Raw genomic sequence first — 15,438 nt, 5'->3', positions numbered from 1 at the left:
AAAATTAATGTTAGTTGAGAAGATTGTAGAAAACCTACAGAAAATTCGTCGCTTTGTTGTCTAGACTGTATTAGTTTGTGCGAGCCAGTACGGAGATTGTCCAAAAAGCGATTGTTCAAATAGATTAAATACGCACAATTCGCGTTGCTGTGTATGTAATTAACTATGATAATGTACTACATTTATGCGTATGAGTGTATGAGTATGATTATCGTGTATAAAAGTAGATCGGTATGCCGATTAGCGACCTACTGCGCTGCTACCGGCGTAATTAAAATACTTGTAAATGATGATTGTTTTGTTATGACTCGTTGATACCTACTTTGTGTTTACTTATGCACCAATGTGTGTTCCCTCCGTTTAACGTTTATTAATTATTAAAATATTATTGTACAGATATAAGCTCGTCCAAGTTCATTTATACAAATAAACCAGATTGCGTTTACACTACTATCCCTGAATCAAATTGCCTTTTTAAAGTTTTAATCAATCAAATCAATAATTGTTACTACAACATTTAATGATCTCTCTCAGCCCTCCCCCCCCCCTCCTCTTCGTCTGTATCTCTCTCTCTATATACATTTTTTTTTTGCTTAAAAACCTTGATTTTGCACGATTTACTGAGCATTTAATTCTGTATTTACATATTCCACGCCATTTAATTCACGTAATTTTATTTAATTAATATTTATCTCTTATCAAGAGTTGCTTATAAAAAATTGCATAATAATGTTTTTGTACACAGCATTATTAATTTTTCTTTAATATTATCATCTCATTCGAATCTATGACATGCACGCGATTTAATTTAAACAGTTTATCTCAACCTCGTTGATTCTACGAAAATTAATTACAAACAGATGTTAATCCGCTTAATATATCGTTTAATTAATGTAAAGCTAGCTTCAATATTAGTATAAATGGACAAACGATTGGAATCGAGATCACTTCTCAAGATGCCATTTAAAGTTATTGTTCTCTGTTGCCTGTTGGCTATTGCCAATGCGGGTAAGTTTTTGGGCAATAAGTTGAAATAATAACATTATTAAATATATAAAATTTATGAACAGGTCCGAGAGTATCAAATTGGATGCCACCATTAATTTCTACCGTGGGTTTTCCAAATAAAGTAACCCGCGTTGTCGGCGGCAATAATGCAGAAGTAGGCGAATTTCCCCATCAAATTTCATTGCAATACATATTGTCCGGAGTTATGACGCACATTTGTGGCGGGAGCATAATTTCTGAAAAATGGATCTTGACTGCTGGACATTGTGTTTTCGGACTCGGAGAGGTTTCCTCTTTCTTTGTTAAAGCTGGTAAACATAATATCATGTTGGAAGAAGACAGTGAACAAAAAGCGTTAATAGAAGACATATTTATTCATGAAAATTACACTGGGTACGTATCATGTCGTAATGTATCAGATATACATTTTTCGAATACACTTTTCAGAAGTAAAACAGCAATTGTCTTTTATGCCTATGTCATTACCAGAAACGTGGCTCCATTCGACATTGCTCTCTTAAAGCTCAAAGTTCCCCTCAAATTTAATAAACGCATAGCACCAATCAGGTTGCCAGCGGAATCTGGTGTTGAACCTGTTGGTTATGCTACCGTATCTGGATGGGGATCTATTTCTTTGACGGTCAATTCTACCATGCCTGCAATTTTACAAAAAGTCAAAATCCTAATCATAGATTTTAAAACTTGCTATGCCGCTCTTCTACTTTCCGGCGAAGAATCAAAACTTCACAACACCAATTTTTGCACCGGACCACTTAATGGCGGATTAGGGGCTTGCCAAGTAAAAACAATTTAGTTATTTGTAATATATTTTATTTTTTATTTTATGATATAATGTTCTAGTGGTTATTAACCACCAGTCTAGAGACAAATAATTTCCTCTTGATTGTAGTAAAGTATATATATGTTGTAAAGTAGATAAATTTGAGAAACTACATTTCTTTCGTGAGATGTAAATTTTTTTCCATTCAGTATATGTATACCAATTTTAAGGGTGACTCTGGTGGTCCGTTGGTGGCGAAAAACAAGTTTGGAGCGAATGAGCTGATTGGTATAGTTTCTTGGGGATTCGTACCATGTGGCAGTGCAGGTTCTCCATCTGTGTTCGTTAAGGTATCTAACTTTCTGAATTGGATTAATCTTACTATAGCTAAAAACGCTTGAAGAAAATTATGGTTGATATTTTAAATTATTGACAATAAAATATGATTTTATGTAAATATTATTTACTTCTATAATAAAAGAAAATGAAAAATAAATTATCATTGGATTTTATATTTCCATTCATTGCAATAATTTTGAAAAAAATTTCTATAATTATTTATAGTATCATGTATTCTATATTTAATCATTACTTCTTTGTACTGTATATTTTTATTAGCTACATTATAACTTTTTAATATGTAACATATTTAATTAATCTCAATATGATTAATTCAATATGATTCCATTGAAATTAACATTTTTAAATAATTACACTTCATAATAATATGAAATCATTCATCAATATTGTTGATTTTAAATGCAAATATATTATTTCATATTTTAGAACAGTTGATATTAATTTTAATAAATGATAAAAGTTATCATAGAATTTTTACTTAATATTTTAAAATATGAGTAGCATATTGAGACATTATGCTTTTAATATCGTTAAAAGTCAGCTTTATCAATGAAGTTCACAGCATCGTCACTTTCAAGTACAATTTTTTATACTTTTATCCTATTAAATTTTGTATCTAATTACTGTTAAATATTTCTACAACTATAGATATGATATCACTTTTAAAAGAAGTTTGATTCATCAAGCTTAAAAAATGAAAATTGAAAAGAAATGTATCGTTTCTCGTGTATTGTATTATCAAAAACAAACGCACTCGAGACAGTGAAGCAATGCACACATTATCACAATCATTACAAACAAAAGTAAGCACGTAAGTAGCATACAAATTAATTTTACAGTCTCATGAATTTTCTCAATAAAATACAATGCTGCAATAAACTAAATTTCTAATCTCATTCCAGAATTTTGTAGTAAACAACAAAGTAATAATTTAAGTGAACCCTATAAAATTAACCGCGTAATTGGAGGTGCAAATGCTGTAAAAGGAGAATTTCCTTATCAAGTTAGTTTGCAATCGGGCAATTTGCCACATATTCCGTTGAAACATATATGCGGTGGAACTATAATTGATGAAGAATGGATTCTCACTGCGGCACATTGCGTTAATAAATTATCCCCATTTGTATATATGGTAGTTAAAGCTGGAAAACATTACATTAACATTCAAGAACCGCCTGAACAAGTTTCCTATGTAGGAAAAATCATCATTCACCATGAGTATCATGGGTAAGCCTATTATTAGATCAAATCATTTCTAATATCTAATACTCTATATCGTGTCTTACAACAGCAGAAATTGTTCAACTATATTACTAAATTGAATTTCCCATATAAAAATACAATTTTGAAGAGATAAAATCAATTTACCTAGCATTGGTTGTAACCCTTCTGTTTCCGACTCTTTCATTAAAAGCGTAAAATATGTTTTTTAGAGAAGTCTCGCCAAATGACATTGCATTGCTGAAACTCTTGACACCATTAACGCTCAATGATTTCGTAAGTCCAATAAATTTGCCCACTGCCAATGTTGTTCCAAAGGTTGCTCAGAAGCTCTACTCTCTGGCTGGGGATCAATTTCGAAAACTGCTTCTCCCATATTGCCACGAATATTGTAGAAAGTAACTTTACCGCTTATCGACAATAGCGTATGTAAGCGAGCATTGAGGATATTGGGAGAAAAAGATCGAGGAAATTCACCAACCTAATTTATGTACTGGCCCACTAACTGGCGGATTGCAGTGTGTGTTTACTATTCTCCGTTTGTGTTTTCGATTTCAAATGTTAATTACTTGATCATCTTATTTTTTAAATTTGTAGGGTGATTCTGGTGGGCCTTTGATGTCAATAAATGAAAAAGGTACAAGAGAAATCATCGGTATAGTATCGTGGGGTCGAATACCATGTGGCGGTTACGGAACGCCTACGATTTTCGCAAAAGTATCTGCTTTTATTGACTGGATCAATGATGTATTGAAGAATTATAATAACTGAATAAATTTATCCAATTTAATTTATAAATAAAATATATCTTTATTTTTCAATTAATAAGCAATGCCAATAAATAATAAACTTATTCGTTATAAAATCTAGCCATTTATTTATATATTTTGTTTATTACTATTTATGTATTAGTATGGGCATGAAATTTTAATAATATTATGATAACTAATTATTTATTTTTATTCATCTAAGTTTGCCTCTGTTTTATTAATAGCAAATTTGATATTAAAAATTATGCAAAGATAAAACATTCGTATTTTGATAACTCTGTAACAAAGCATATAATTTCGAACGTTAATTCAAGCATATATTAAACAATAACTCAAATGTCCTAAAATTATGCTGTATTTATCATATTTACCAATATTATACGTGAAAATATGTAACAAAAACTGTAATAATTAGAGTTAAAATTTGATTTTTCTGAAGTTACGAGCTATGATATTACGAGTTCTTCGAATGAATCGAAATATGTATTACTATTTTCTACTGAGAATGTCTTATAAACTAAACAGCGTATATCTATTTTATTTATTTCCTGCTTTGAAAGTTATACTTTTGGAGGCAATGATTTTTGATAGCAGCGAAATTACCCGGTACAAGTAGTGTCGTTACTAATTACGCATTGTAACTACACGAGTCGTTATTTATGTTGCAATGAATTTTTTTTCCTAAAGTTGCTTCGTTTCATCTAATTTTCTTTGGAATTGCATTAAGTTATAACGCTACCACCCGATTGCACAGCTAAATATGTATAGTGGTGGCACATATTCCAACTTACTCAATGTTGTGTACGTAGGTAAAAATGATTACATATTATTATTCTTAGTAAATTTAAATAGAACAACAGATATCACGTGAATGTCTTATAATAATTTTATCATCTCTGTAGATTACATCACTTTCTAAAGGAACCACATAATTCAAAGTTAAACATAATAATCTTTCTACCTTTCTATATTGTTATTAATTGGCTGTAGAACTAACGAGCTAAATCAAAATTCAGTAATAAAATACGTTTACTCTTTATTTGTAATAATACATTACGCCTGAAGGAATTTTACCTACAAAAATAGTGATAATTTAATTAAATAAAATCTTATAATTTGGGGTTTATCAAAAAAAAAGAATAATAAACGAGTAATGCTTGTATTATGGAATTGCGATATCATCTATGCACAAGAAAAAGTGAGAGCGTAATTCTTCAATTATCAAAAACGTGCCCATACGCTTTAATGAATGAAATTCAAAGCGAACGACATTGTCGATCCTCAAAATGATTTAAAAGCTTGTCATAACTAGTTCTTTCGTAGCCATCGTCTACTGCCGTGAGTATATTGAAAATTATATCTGTCAATATTATATATATAGAAATGTAATTAGATTTTCACTTCATTTACAGGGGATGATAATCTAAGCTTTGTAGCTTCTCTTGGTGATGTTTTAGTGATCAGTGGTGTAAACGCCGCAAAAGGAGAATTTCCACACCAAGTTTCCTTACAATGGGGAAATCCACCGCTTAATCCTTTCAACCATATGTGTGAAGGATCAATCGTAAATGAATATTAGATTTTAACAGCGGCTCATTGTGTATACAATTAACCAAAATATGGGCAACTTATAGTACGAGCTGGAAAAAATCACGTCAAAGTACACGAAACTACTGAACAAACTGCCTATACAACAACAGTTATTATAAATAACATATATCAAAGGTATGTAAATAATGCTCTGATTCTTCGGTAAATTTTAGTAAACAAGCAATGTTATTTTTACTTTTTTTCACAGCGGTGTTTTCCCATACGACATAGCCCTTATAAAACTGGCTACTCCTTTTAAAATCAATAACTTTGTCAAGTCGATTCAACTGCCAAAAGCTAACACGATTCCTCAAGGAGAGGCAATACTATCCGGCTGGGGCTCTATTTCTAAAACGAAGCAGGTCATTTTGCCAGACTATCTGCAAAAAGTCAGCTTACCCATTATCAATCTCGACATTTGTAGAAGAGTATTCAGAATAATTATGGAACCGTATCCAATTCACGACACTAATATTTGTACGGGACCTTTGAGTGGCGGATATTCGGCCTGCAATGTAAGCATTGCAAACTACAAAATTAAATTCTTTTCACAACTTTTTGTTTCGTCCTAATTTTGTAACTGCTATGAATTTTAACAGGGTGACTCTGGTGGCCCTCTCATAACGTACAATGAGAAAGGCATACCTGAAGTCATTCGAGTAGTTTCGTGGGGCCATGTACCATGTGGCGCAGTTGGAGCACCTGCTGTTTTCGTCAGAGTTTCCGCATTCATAAATTGGATTCATAATATTATTTACATACATGGCGCATAATTTAAGAAATTATTATATTTGTCGCCAAAATATATTCCGCGATTCTGCAATGAACTCAACAATCTCAATATTACAATTAAAAATGTAAATTTTGAAACAAATATCGAATGCATTTGTCGCTACAAAGTTAATACATTGTTTACCGAAACAATTTCGATAAAATAATTTTCTTATGATGAAAGCGACTCAGGTAAGTTATTGATCTGAACTAATGAGAGCGGCAAGATCGAAGTGGCGGGAATCATATGATGGGGTGCGTTTCTCTTGCAAGAACAACGACATATATCGTCTTACAATGGGTAGATCTTTGTACTTGATTATCCAAGATGGAGTAACGAAAAGTAAACTCGATGATAAATAGAGCAAATACAGTTGGCAACTCTAATGAGCTAAGTGAGTTTGATGAATAAGCTGAAAGCAAGGCAAATAATTAGAGCGATTAACCGATGTCAAGTCGAAAGGCCCGAAGGTAAATGAACGTAAGATCATTGCTAAGCGTGCGCGCGCGCGTGACAACAGGTGAATGTAGTGATTTGTACACGAGTTGGAGTGGCAATAAAAGAGGCAGAAAAAGGCGATTCTTTCAATAGCCTTTTACGTGAAATAACTTCCGCTGGCCAAGTCCGATGGATACGGCTGGTCTTGCTTAACGAATCAGACCTTATTTTTAGCGCGCGCGCGCTCACCTGCCGAGTGTAACTCAGTGTAACAACCGCTCGGAAACAGATCGGGAACCATTCGGAGATCCTAGCTTTTTCCGCATCCGCGTTACGCGCGAGCTTCATTCTCATGCGACAACTCGAAAAAGTACCTCATTTCTGCTCTTAGCCTCGGTTTGATCAAGTCGTACACTTCTGTTCACTCTCTCGCCTCTTCCATGTGCGGCTTTTTTCTTTTCAAATAACATGTTCAAACTACGTTTCCTGCTACTTGGTGCTTTTTTCATTGGAATACCAGAGAATAACGGTGAGTAAACCGACAAAAGGCCTTGGACGATCACTCGATGAAGGCGCAGTTGAATTTATTTCCGTTATTAAACCAAGTGCAATTTTTATGCAACATAACGGAAAAATCAAATTTTCAGCTCTGCGAGCAGCAGATGCTGAGCTGGCCTTGCTGGCAGAACGTCCGACGCGCATCGTAGGTGGTGAAAATGCCGAGCAGAACAATCACCCATGGCAAGTGTCGCTGCACTGGTTTAACAAGAAACGCGGAATAAAGCCTCGACACGTGTGCGGTGGCACCCTACTGACCGCTGGCTGGGTCCTCACCGCAGGTCACTGCAAAACCTTGTCGCCGAAGCGGCCCGGAGGCCAGTATTTGATTTTCGCGGGCAAACATATGCTCGGAACTCAGGAAGACACCGAACAGAGTCGGCTTGTTGTGGAAACTTTCGTTCATCCGGAATACAGAGGGTGGGTGCACTATTATTCACGCCGCTTGAAATACAAGTCAAATTATTAGACAAGTGAAAATAGAGCGAGAGTAGATGTGGTCAAATAATGAACTTGCGCACTTTGCGGTCAACCAACGTTACGCTTAATAAACTACTCAGATTGTGACATGATGACATAAAAGCAGACGGTTGCGCCAATACGTTTCACCATTGTTGTCGATTTCCAACGGTAGTTTATCTCGCCTGAATGTAACGTTTTTGCGTTGCAGATCTGTTGGTCCATACGACATTGCATTGATGAAATTAGAGGAACCTTTCGAACTGAACGAATACGTATCGACCGCGTCTCTGCCCTACCCTGACGAGGATCACCACGGCGAGGCGATACTGACCGGTTGGGGCAGCATCAGCAGAACGCGTAAACCTGAGGCACCAGAAGTCTTGCAAGCAGCGACGCTGCCGATTCTTCACTACGAAGAGTGCAGGGAGGCGCTCAATCGTCGTCTCAAAAAAGAAGGAAGAAACCCACTGCACTCGACCAACGTTTGCACTGGCCCGCTCGATGGATCAGCTTCCGCCTGCAAGGTATCACTCTTGTTTTGCCCACTTTTCTTTTTATTAATTCCACTGTCAACGCGTAAATGTTCTGGATTTTTAGGGCGATTCTGGAGGTCCTCTAGTAGCGAAAAATGCGTTTGACATGGTGGAAGTCATCGGGGTAGTTTCGTGGGGACTGTTTCCTTGCGGTGGAAGAAACGCGCCGTCTGTTTATACAAAAGTCTCGGCTTTTGTTCCATGGATTCAGAGCGTCATGTTGAACAATTAATCGAGCGAATGGATCATCGTTGATTAAATGGAGTGTTGTTTCCTGTACAATTTATGTGATAAATAACGAAGAAAGTGTAAATAGCAAATAAAATACTGAATTTCAATGACGTCTGAATTGCTACCAATCAAAATTATAAACATGATATTAAAGTGTAAGCGGTAAAGTGAATGGTTGGAAAGGTTGGTATACATTTAGAGTGAATCGGTAAGAAGTAACGGATGGGTAATTGACCTCGCGGGAAAAACCGTTCCCCAATGAAATTCGTATGATCCTTCCTTCCTGACGCTCACTCTCTTTCTCTCTCTCCATCGACTATTGCTACCTGCCGATAGCGGGATTGTGAACTAAACCAGTTTCCAGTCTGCGGTTCGATGTACTGCGACAAGCAGAAACACCTCGCATTTCGAGTAATTCGATTATGGAACATGCTTATCATGGAACTTTTTTCTCACGACGATCAACTATTGCACAATCAAATTAGGTTTTATTTTGTTCGATAGCAAGAATAAATAATTTAACAAGAAATTAAAATCGTTTAAATAACGATGAGATATTTATTAATAAATATATAACTTATGGCGTAGAGTAAAAATTACATCACAATAGCTTCAGCAGCGCGCAAGCTGCAAGTGTAAGTACAGTAGGCGGTAGAGCTCAGAGCTGTAGTACTGCCTTGGCGACGACCTTGACGGCAGCAAGAGCTTCTTCAGCGGTGGGTTTGATGTAGTAAGCCGGCAATATAAAGCCATTTTGACCCTTGTCCCTTAGCTCGACTGTGTAGGCGTACTTGACTTTGATGTAAGCCTTGGCCCAGTCGTCGGCGCCACCCGCGGCCGCGTACAGGGTGCTCGCGCTGTTGCCCACCGTATACACACTGTTGGCCCCCCCGGCGCTCTTCATCGCCGCGGCCATGCTCCTGCCCACGCTGTCGAGGTCCTTGTAGTCCGGGGGCACGCGGCGATCATAGCCCCATGGGTACAGAATGTATTGGCCATAGCTGTGGAACGTCAGGTAGGCCTGCATGCAAAACGAAACCCATTCTTTCGGTGCAACAGCATTTTCACATTTTCGTTCGAATTCACTTGGCTTTCACCCACGACTTACTTTGAAATTGGCAGCGCTTGCCTCGAAAAAGTTCTTGATGGCACGCGTCTCGGGCTCGGAGAAGGGCCCGGTACCGGCGTACGTTTCGCGACAAGGCGATTTGCTGGTACCCATACCCCCCCACCTGTAGCCAAAGTTACGGTTGAGATCGACGCCTACGCAATTACCACCCCTCTCGGGGTGTCCGCGATTTTTGCGCCACAGTCTGTTCCCTCGGAACGTGTACTCGTATCTGTAAACAGAGCGATTTCGATTCCGTCGAGCCCTCTGCATGGCCTTGCTGTTCAATCTGAAAAGCTTTGATTACCCATCGGGATTGACGACAGGCAAAATGTAGTAATCCGTCTCAAGCTGGTCGATGTGCTCAACCAGATAATCTATGACGTAAGTGACGACCGCAGGTGAAATCCATTCGCGCGCGTGAATGCCTCCATCGATCCACAGCGCTGGAGCGTTTGGCTGCCCTTTGCTTATACGGAGTACCTGTGTGCGGATTGAACCATCGCAATAATGAGATTATTTGAAAAATTGCGATCTATTTACGTGCAGACTGGCAGTTTCGCTTACTTTGAGTTCGCGTCCTTGGACAGATTTGCCAATAGACATAACCGAGCAGAATTCCGGAAAGGTATTAGCCAAGTAGTCGAGATAACCATTGATATCGTCGACTCGATGATAGCTCGTCCATTCCATTCTGTGTCCTAAAATTACGTTCTTTCCGCTTGACCGAGAAATTTATTTTGCTCCGTTGTTAATCGACTACACTGATACACGCTTCGCACATTCAGATATTCTGCTTAAAATATTCGCGGCCACTATATTGTTAATTGCAATTACAAGCCATTCAAGTGCTGTGGAAAAAGCAAGCTTGGATATCTAAAGTGAGGTATACAATTTGCCAGGTAAGAAGCTGAACTAACGAAGCGTCAAGCAGAAAATCAAAAGCTCACCCTTCCAAGGCCAGCGATGATCACCGACACCCTCTAGCGAATTATGCATAGGATAGCGAGAATAATATCGCGAGGAGAAACTTTTTCGCATCACAGAAGTTTTCCACCAAGCGTAGCGAGCTAAAACACCACTCCATCTGTCAATTTGTCATTCATTTCATGCGCACCACTCAATGACAAATCAAAGCTCACCACATTTTGTCAATGAATTTCTCAACAAATAAAATCAATAAAATTAAAGAAAAAAACAAGATAAAGCATTACAGCCGTTCTTATATAAGAGTACATTGGATTATTTGAACAGTCTACGATGAATGCTATGTAGGTTATTAGTTCAACGACCGTGTAAAAAACCTGAAATGTGCGAGTAGAGAGAGTCTTTTTTTGATTCCGTTCGATTATCTATAGCACAAAAGCTTTCACTTTGGATTATCGGTCACCTGCGCGCTGTTTAATGTTACTGTTGGATACTCCAATGGAATAGCAATTGCAGAGGCGAAAGTGTCATTGTAATTTTCATTTGGGTTAATTCGATCGGGCTGTCGAATACAATATTCGAGAAGAGTTGTATATGAAAACAGACTTGATGATTTCACTAAGTGACCTACCGTTGCGACCCTCCAGCTCTTCGATTTCCGTTTGAGTTTTAACTGGATTCTCATGATTAATCATTTGTTGGAGATCAGTTATGAGAATGTCGTATTCGATGTTCCGCCTATGCAAAAAACGAGAAACATGATGGATATTGTCGGGAAGTACCAGCACATCCATGGTCGTGTCATTGCCATTCCACAGAGTTAAATCTGCCAATGAATAATTGCTGTAGATTCGCGACAAAATTAACGAGTTGGTAATAAGTAGAAGCGTGTACAAACCCTCCTTTTCCTGCAGATAACTAAGATATTCGGATTTGTCAGCGACGTCGACGATTCTCCAAACTTGGGCGCCCTCGTAGGTGACCACATCTTCTTCGGGAATATCGAATTTCTTTGACGAGGCATCTTCGCTCCTAAGAAACTTGGGCTCTGACAAGACCAACGCGCTAGCAGTAACCAGCAAAAGTGGCAGCAGCCAGAAGGATCCGCGAGATGTCATGCTCGCGGAGGCAAAAGACTGACCTCGCGATCGGGAAGTCGCTTAGCTTTTATAATATTGGAGAGCCGGCACCGACGAGCTAACGGTACTCCCTGCGCGGGTGCGCTTGGGTATACGCGCGCACGTGACACCAGCAGCGGAGAAAGAGAAGAGGAGGATCTCGCTTTGACCGATTCCTCCGCGTTGTCGGCGATTTTCTCGCTCGCATTTGTTCCCCGGAATGGAACAGCGTCGTTCATTTGAAAATGTGAATATCGGTAGAAAATGTTGCAGTCCACCGGCGCGCGCAAATTGGCGATAGTTCAATGAAATGCCCGGCAAAGACAAAAGCAACCATCGAACGACGACCTTGTTTTCAAATAACATCAAGGATTATCGAGTGCGTTTGCAATTTTTTTCCCAATAAATTTCGTTTGAAAGGAAATCTCAGTGCGCAGCAATCGTTCAAACACTTGCTCAACTCACTTGAGCCGCGCAGAATGAAACAGTTGAAAGTGAAAAGTAGGTTATCAGAAATAAGATTGAACGAATTCTTGGAGGGACAGAGGCTCTGTGACCCGAATCCGCCGGTCGTGAACGATGAGAGAGTGAGAGAGAGAGAGAGAGAGAGAATTTGCGCACATGCCAGCGCGCGGGGCGTTGGTGTGTTCAGGCCGTGTTCCACGGCAGCCATCAATTTACGCAGCGCGCTGAGGTAATAAAAAAGGGGGTGACAAGTATCGGCGTGTAGGCTTGTTCACGGCGCAGGCCAGCTGCGCATCGTGCGCCTCAACTGCCGAGCGGAGTGAGAGGTCGTCCCGCGTTGTACTCGTCGCTCGCTACCTCGTTTAGTATTCCGACTTGTTTATCGCACCTGAAGAATTTCCGCCACATAGCCAGCTGATTTCTTTTTTTTCATCCATCCCACCGAAGCCGCGAAGCAGCCGCGTCGCTGAATCATGAGTTGTTTGCTGACTCTCGTGCCACTGATTATAGCTGCAACTGTTAACGCTCAGGTACATACGGAGAACTGTTTTGTTTCGCTTCCAATCTTTTGTGATGCCGTTCCGCACGTGCCAATTCGTCAGTCAATAACGTCTGACAAGCTTGAGAAGAAATTACTTTAACTAATGTTTCCAATAATAATGCATCTCTACGCTTAATTCAGTGTTATTATTCCACTTGCCGCACTCTCACTCTCTTTATTTAACATTAAATATCCAAACATATTTTTTTAAAAATCATTTACACTTTTTTAACGTTTCATCATCTGGACAGTGTTTACATAACTGCGTAGCTGTCGTTGAATCGTATTCACTTATTTACTTCAATCATTAACGATGATCTAATGTGATAAATCCCTAAGCACAATGAATTAGCAAATATAACGAAGCTGAAAGCAGTACTGTTGAAAATTAAACAAATGTACCGGTGAAAGTAGATAGTTGAACTTTAGTATAATAAGACAGAGCTGCATGCACGTAGTCTGCTATAGGGCTTCTGCTCGGAGTTTGTGTTGGTGAACGTAACACGCTAAATCTAAACGTGCGTACAAAGTTTCACTCGAATAGAACTAACTCTACAATGCTGTTTGTGGCGACTCCATTAATTAAAATCCACGTCTTTCGATCACTTTGTTTCAGAGCGATGGCAGGTATACTGTTACTGACCAAGTATATTTCGATATCATGATCGACGACAAACCAGCAGGAAGGATAGTTATTGGACTTTTCGGACAAGACGCTCCGAAAACCGTGAAAAATTTCATAGTGTTAGCCACTGATGGCGTCGATGGCAAAACATACGCGGGAACTAAATTTCATCGCGTCATCAAAAAGTTCATGATACAGGGTACGGGCCAGCATTCTCTCGACAAAGCCGATGTTGACTTTGAGCACATGTTTATTTTAGGTGGTGACGTGGAAACCGGAGATGGAGCGGGCTCTATCAGCATCTACGGCAAAACCTTCGATGATGAAAATTTCGCTCTCAATCATAACGGGCCCGGCTTTCTTAGCATGGCTAATGCTGGCAAAAACACCAATGGTTGTCAGTTTTTCATCACCACTATTGCCTGTCCGTGGTTAGATGGATTGCACACAGTATTCGGAAAAGTAATTGCTTCGCACGAAAAGTACATTCATTGTCATTCAATTTTACCGATTTTTCGTTAAAAATATTTCTCTAGGTTGTTGACGGATTGGATGTGGTTTTCAAAATTGAGCAAACAAAAACGGACGTCAACGACAAACCCGTGGTACCCATCTACATTCACGAAAGTGGACTGATTCCAACACCCTCACCGTTCACCATCTCCGATAACCCTTACGAGTAAACCACTTACTCCTTAATCAATTTCTACGTACCGCTTTTTTTACAGATTGCATCAAATACCTTCGCTTCATGTAGAGTAGAAAATTTCACTCCATCTCTGTTGTGTTTTCGTTTGTTGAATAAATCATTCGTTACGTGCTTTTCATTGAGCGTACATTTTCAAATAAGCCGCTATATAAAACGATGATGAGATAATAGCTACCATCACGAACAATAATACATACATTACGATAATCTAAGTGTATATAAATAAAAGTATTATTAGTCTAAGTAACTTATCTCGTAAGCTGAGCTACACGCTGCATATTAGTTTATTTATTTGTCTTTGTAACAAGTCGGTACGTAAGTAAAGCATTTTTCTACCGTATATTTCAATTTTGTATTTTTTTACGACGCTAAGATACGGCAGCTCAAAAAAAAAATCTTGTTCAATTTCCATTCACAGTTTATGGTCATGGGCAAAAGCAACTGCGATTCCTTTGAGTTTTAGCTTCTCAGTTCTTGGATTTTTCCACTGGATGATGAGGCAGCTTGATGTTTGACTAATAATCAAAATTTCAACTATTTTTAAAAGCTGTAAGAATAAGGTCAGCTCCTTTTGCAAAATTATAAAATGCACACGAATGGTGTACAAATTTATCACATATTCATGACGCTTAATTAAAAATAAATTTCTTATTAAAATAAAGTGTTAATTTTCCTAACAATCATAAGCTTACGTATTGATTATGACCTGCAATCATTAGTATGATAAAATGTCACCGAAATCGTTTTCATAAGTAAATAATCAAAAACAATGAGATTTTAATCTACAGATAAAATTTACGGCAAGAGTTGTTGAAAAAAAAATGTTTACACGCATGCGCTCGATCCTCTAAGAACAAAGCATGTAAAATTTGGCGAATACTTTTAGATGTTTTGAGCAATGCAAACTATTCCAACATTTTCTGTTTTTAAATTTTAGATTGTTTGTTGATTCACGCCACCTAGCTCAACTCGTCCGAGACACCGCGATTATATATACACATTTACCATATGTTGGTAAAATTATCTACATTGAGTAAATCTATATACCAACACACGGGCATCAATACATTTAATTCAAACTATGCCACATTTTATAAATAACTATTAGTATAATTATTCTACTCTAAAGAGAGTAATGCTATCTTAGTTGCATATTTCAGCATTGCCATATTTTCCGCTGCAATTTTTGATTCGTAAACAACTTCATAAAAATTTAACGCG

The 15,438-nt window shown here is 38.0% G+C and overlaps 4 protein-coding genes across 5 annotated transcripts; 3 read left to right on the top strand and 1 right to left on the bottom strand.

Annotated features, from left to right (window-relative positions):
* The first annotated feature begins 956 nt into the window (after nucleotides 1-956).
* LOC131665983 (trypsin-1-like) lies at nucleotides 957-1,822 on the top strand. Its single transcript, XM_058938286.1, has 3 exons — nucleotides 957-1,008; nucleotides 1,071-1,401; nucleotides 1,456-1,822. Exons 1-3 carry the CDS (start codon nucleotides 957-959, stop codon nucleotides 1,820-1,822), a joined length of 750 nt encoding a protein of 249 aa, XP_058794269.1.
* A 1,097-nt stretch (nucleotides 1,823-2,919) lies between these two features.
* On the top strand, nucleotides 2,920-8,725 carry LOC131665982 (transmembrane protease serine 9-like). Its single transcript, XM_058938285.1, is given in 13 exon segments — nucleotides 2,920-2,960; nucleotides 3,062-3,376; nucleotides 3,583-3,691; nucleotides 3,694-3,837; nucleotides 3,839-3,892; nucleotides 3,968-4,130; nucleotides 5,553-5,690; nucleotides 5,775-5,865; nucleotides 5,939-6,245; nucleotides 6,330-6,414; nucleotides 7,588-7,918; nucleotides 8,169-8,484; nucleotides 8,558-8,725. Coding segments are annotated over 13 exon segments (2,262 nt in total).
* Nucleotides 8,726-9,319: 594 nt separating this feature from the next.
* LOC131666034 (carboxypeptidase B-like) lies at nucleotides 9,320-12,024 on the bottom strand. Its single transcript, XM_058938365.1, has 7 exons — nucleotides 11,658-12,024; nucleotides 11,391-11,585; nucleotides 10,783-10,902; nucleotides 10,400-10,533; nucleotides 10,140-10,315; nucleotides 9,833-10,064; nucleotides 9,320-9,745 (listed from the first exon to the last, which is right to left on the bottom strand). The coding sequence occupies exons 1-7, from the start codon at nucleotides 11,875-11,877 to the stop codon at nucleotides 9,383-9,385; spliced, it is 1,440 nt and encodes a 479-aa protein (XP_058794348.1). The 5' UTR covers nucleotides 11,878-12,024; the 3' UTR covers nucleotides 9,320-9,382.
* A 268-nt stretch (nucleotides 12,025-12,292) lies between these two features.
* Nucleotides 12,293-14,836, top strand: LOC131666035 (uncharacterized). 2 transcript variants are annotated; one of them, XM_058938366.1, is made up of 5 exons: nucleotides 12,293-12,872; nucleotides 13,500-13,707; nucleotides 13,768-13,970; nucleotides 14,045-14,187; nucleotides 14,636-14,836. In XM_058938366.1, exons 1-5 carry the CDS (start codon nucleotides 12,816-12,818, stop codon nucleotides 14,730-14,732), a joined length of 708 nt encoding a protein of 235 aa, XP_058794349.1. In that variant the 5' UTR covers nucleotides 12,293-12,815; the 3' UTR covers nucleotides 14,733-14,836. The 2 variants fall into 2 exon arrangements, with proteins under 2 accessions (XP_058794349.1, XP_058794350.1); XM_058938367.1 differs by lacking the exon at nucleotides 12,293-12,872 and adding an exon at nucleotides 13,301-13,401.
* Nucleotides 14,837-15,438: the final 602 nt, after the last annotated feature.

Source organism: Phymastichus coffea, unplaced genomic scaffold (assembly GCF_024137745.1).
Source record: "Phymastichus coffea isolate CEN01 unplaced genomic scaffold, Cenicafe_Pcof_1.1 PCOF00055, whole genome shotgun sequence".
Classification (NCBI taxonomy): domain Eukaryota; kingdom Metazoa; phylum Arthropoda; class Insecta; order Hymenoptera; family Eulophidae; genus Phymastichus; species Phymastichus coffea.
The sequence above is the reverse complement of the archived record's forward strand: the minus strand, read 5'-3'. Positions and strand labels throughout refer to the sequence as shown.

Coding starts and splice junctions, on each gene's coding strand:
- LOC131665983 (XM_058938286.1), top strand. CDS start 957: ATGCCATTTAAAGTTATTGTTCTCTGTTGCCTGTTGGCTATTGCCAAT. Junction 1,009..1,070: donor GTTGGCTATTGCCAATGCGG/GTAAGTTTTTGG, acceptor ATTTATGAACAG/GTCCGAGAGTATCAAATTGG. Junction 1,402..1,455: donor ATTCATGAAAATTACACTGG/GTACGTATCATG, acceptor TACACTTTTCAG/AAGTAAAACAGCAATTGTCT.
- LOC131666034 (XM_058938365.1), bottom strand. CDS start 11,877: ATGACATCTCGCGGATCCTTCTGGCTGCTGCCACTTTTGCTGGTTACT. Junction 11,586..11,657: donor TTATCTGCAGGAAAAGGAGG/GTTTGTACACGC, acceptor ATTCATTGGCAG/ATTTAACTCTGTGGAATGGC. Junction 10,903..11,390: donor AGAGCTGGAGGGTCGCAACG/GTAGGTCACTTA, acceptor GTGGTGTTTTAG/CTCGCTACGCTTGGTGGAAA.
- LOC131666035 (XM_058938366.1), top strand. CDS start 12,816: ATGAGTTGTTTGCTGACTCTCGTGCCACTGATTATAGCTGCAACTGTT. Junction 12,873..13,499: donor CTGCAACTGTTAACGCTCAG/GTACATACGGAG, acceptor ACTTTGTTTCAG/AGCGATGGCAGGTATACTGT. Junction 13,708..13,767: donor CAAAAAGTTCATGATACAGG/GTACGGGCCAGC, acceptor TGTTTATTTTAG/GTGGTGACGTGGAAACCGGA.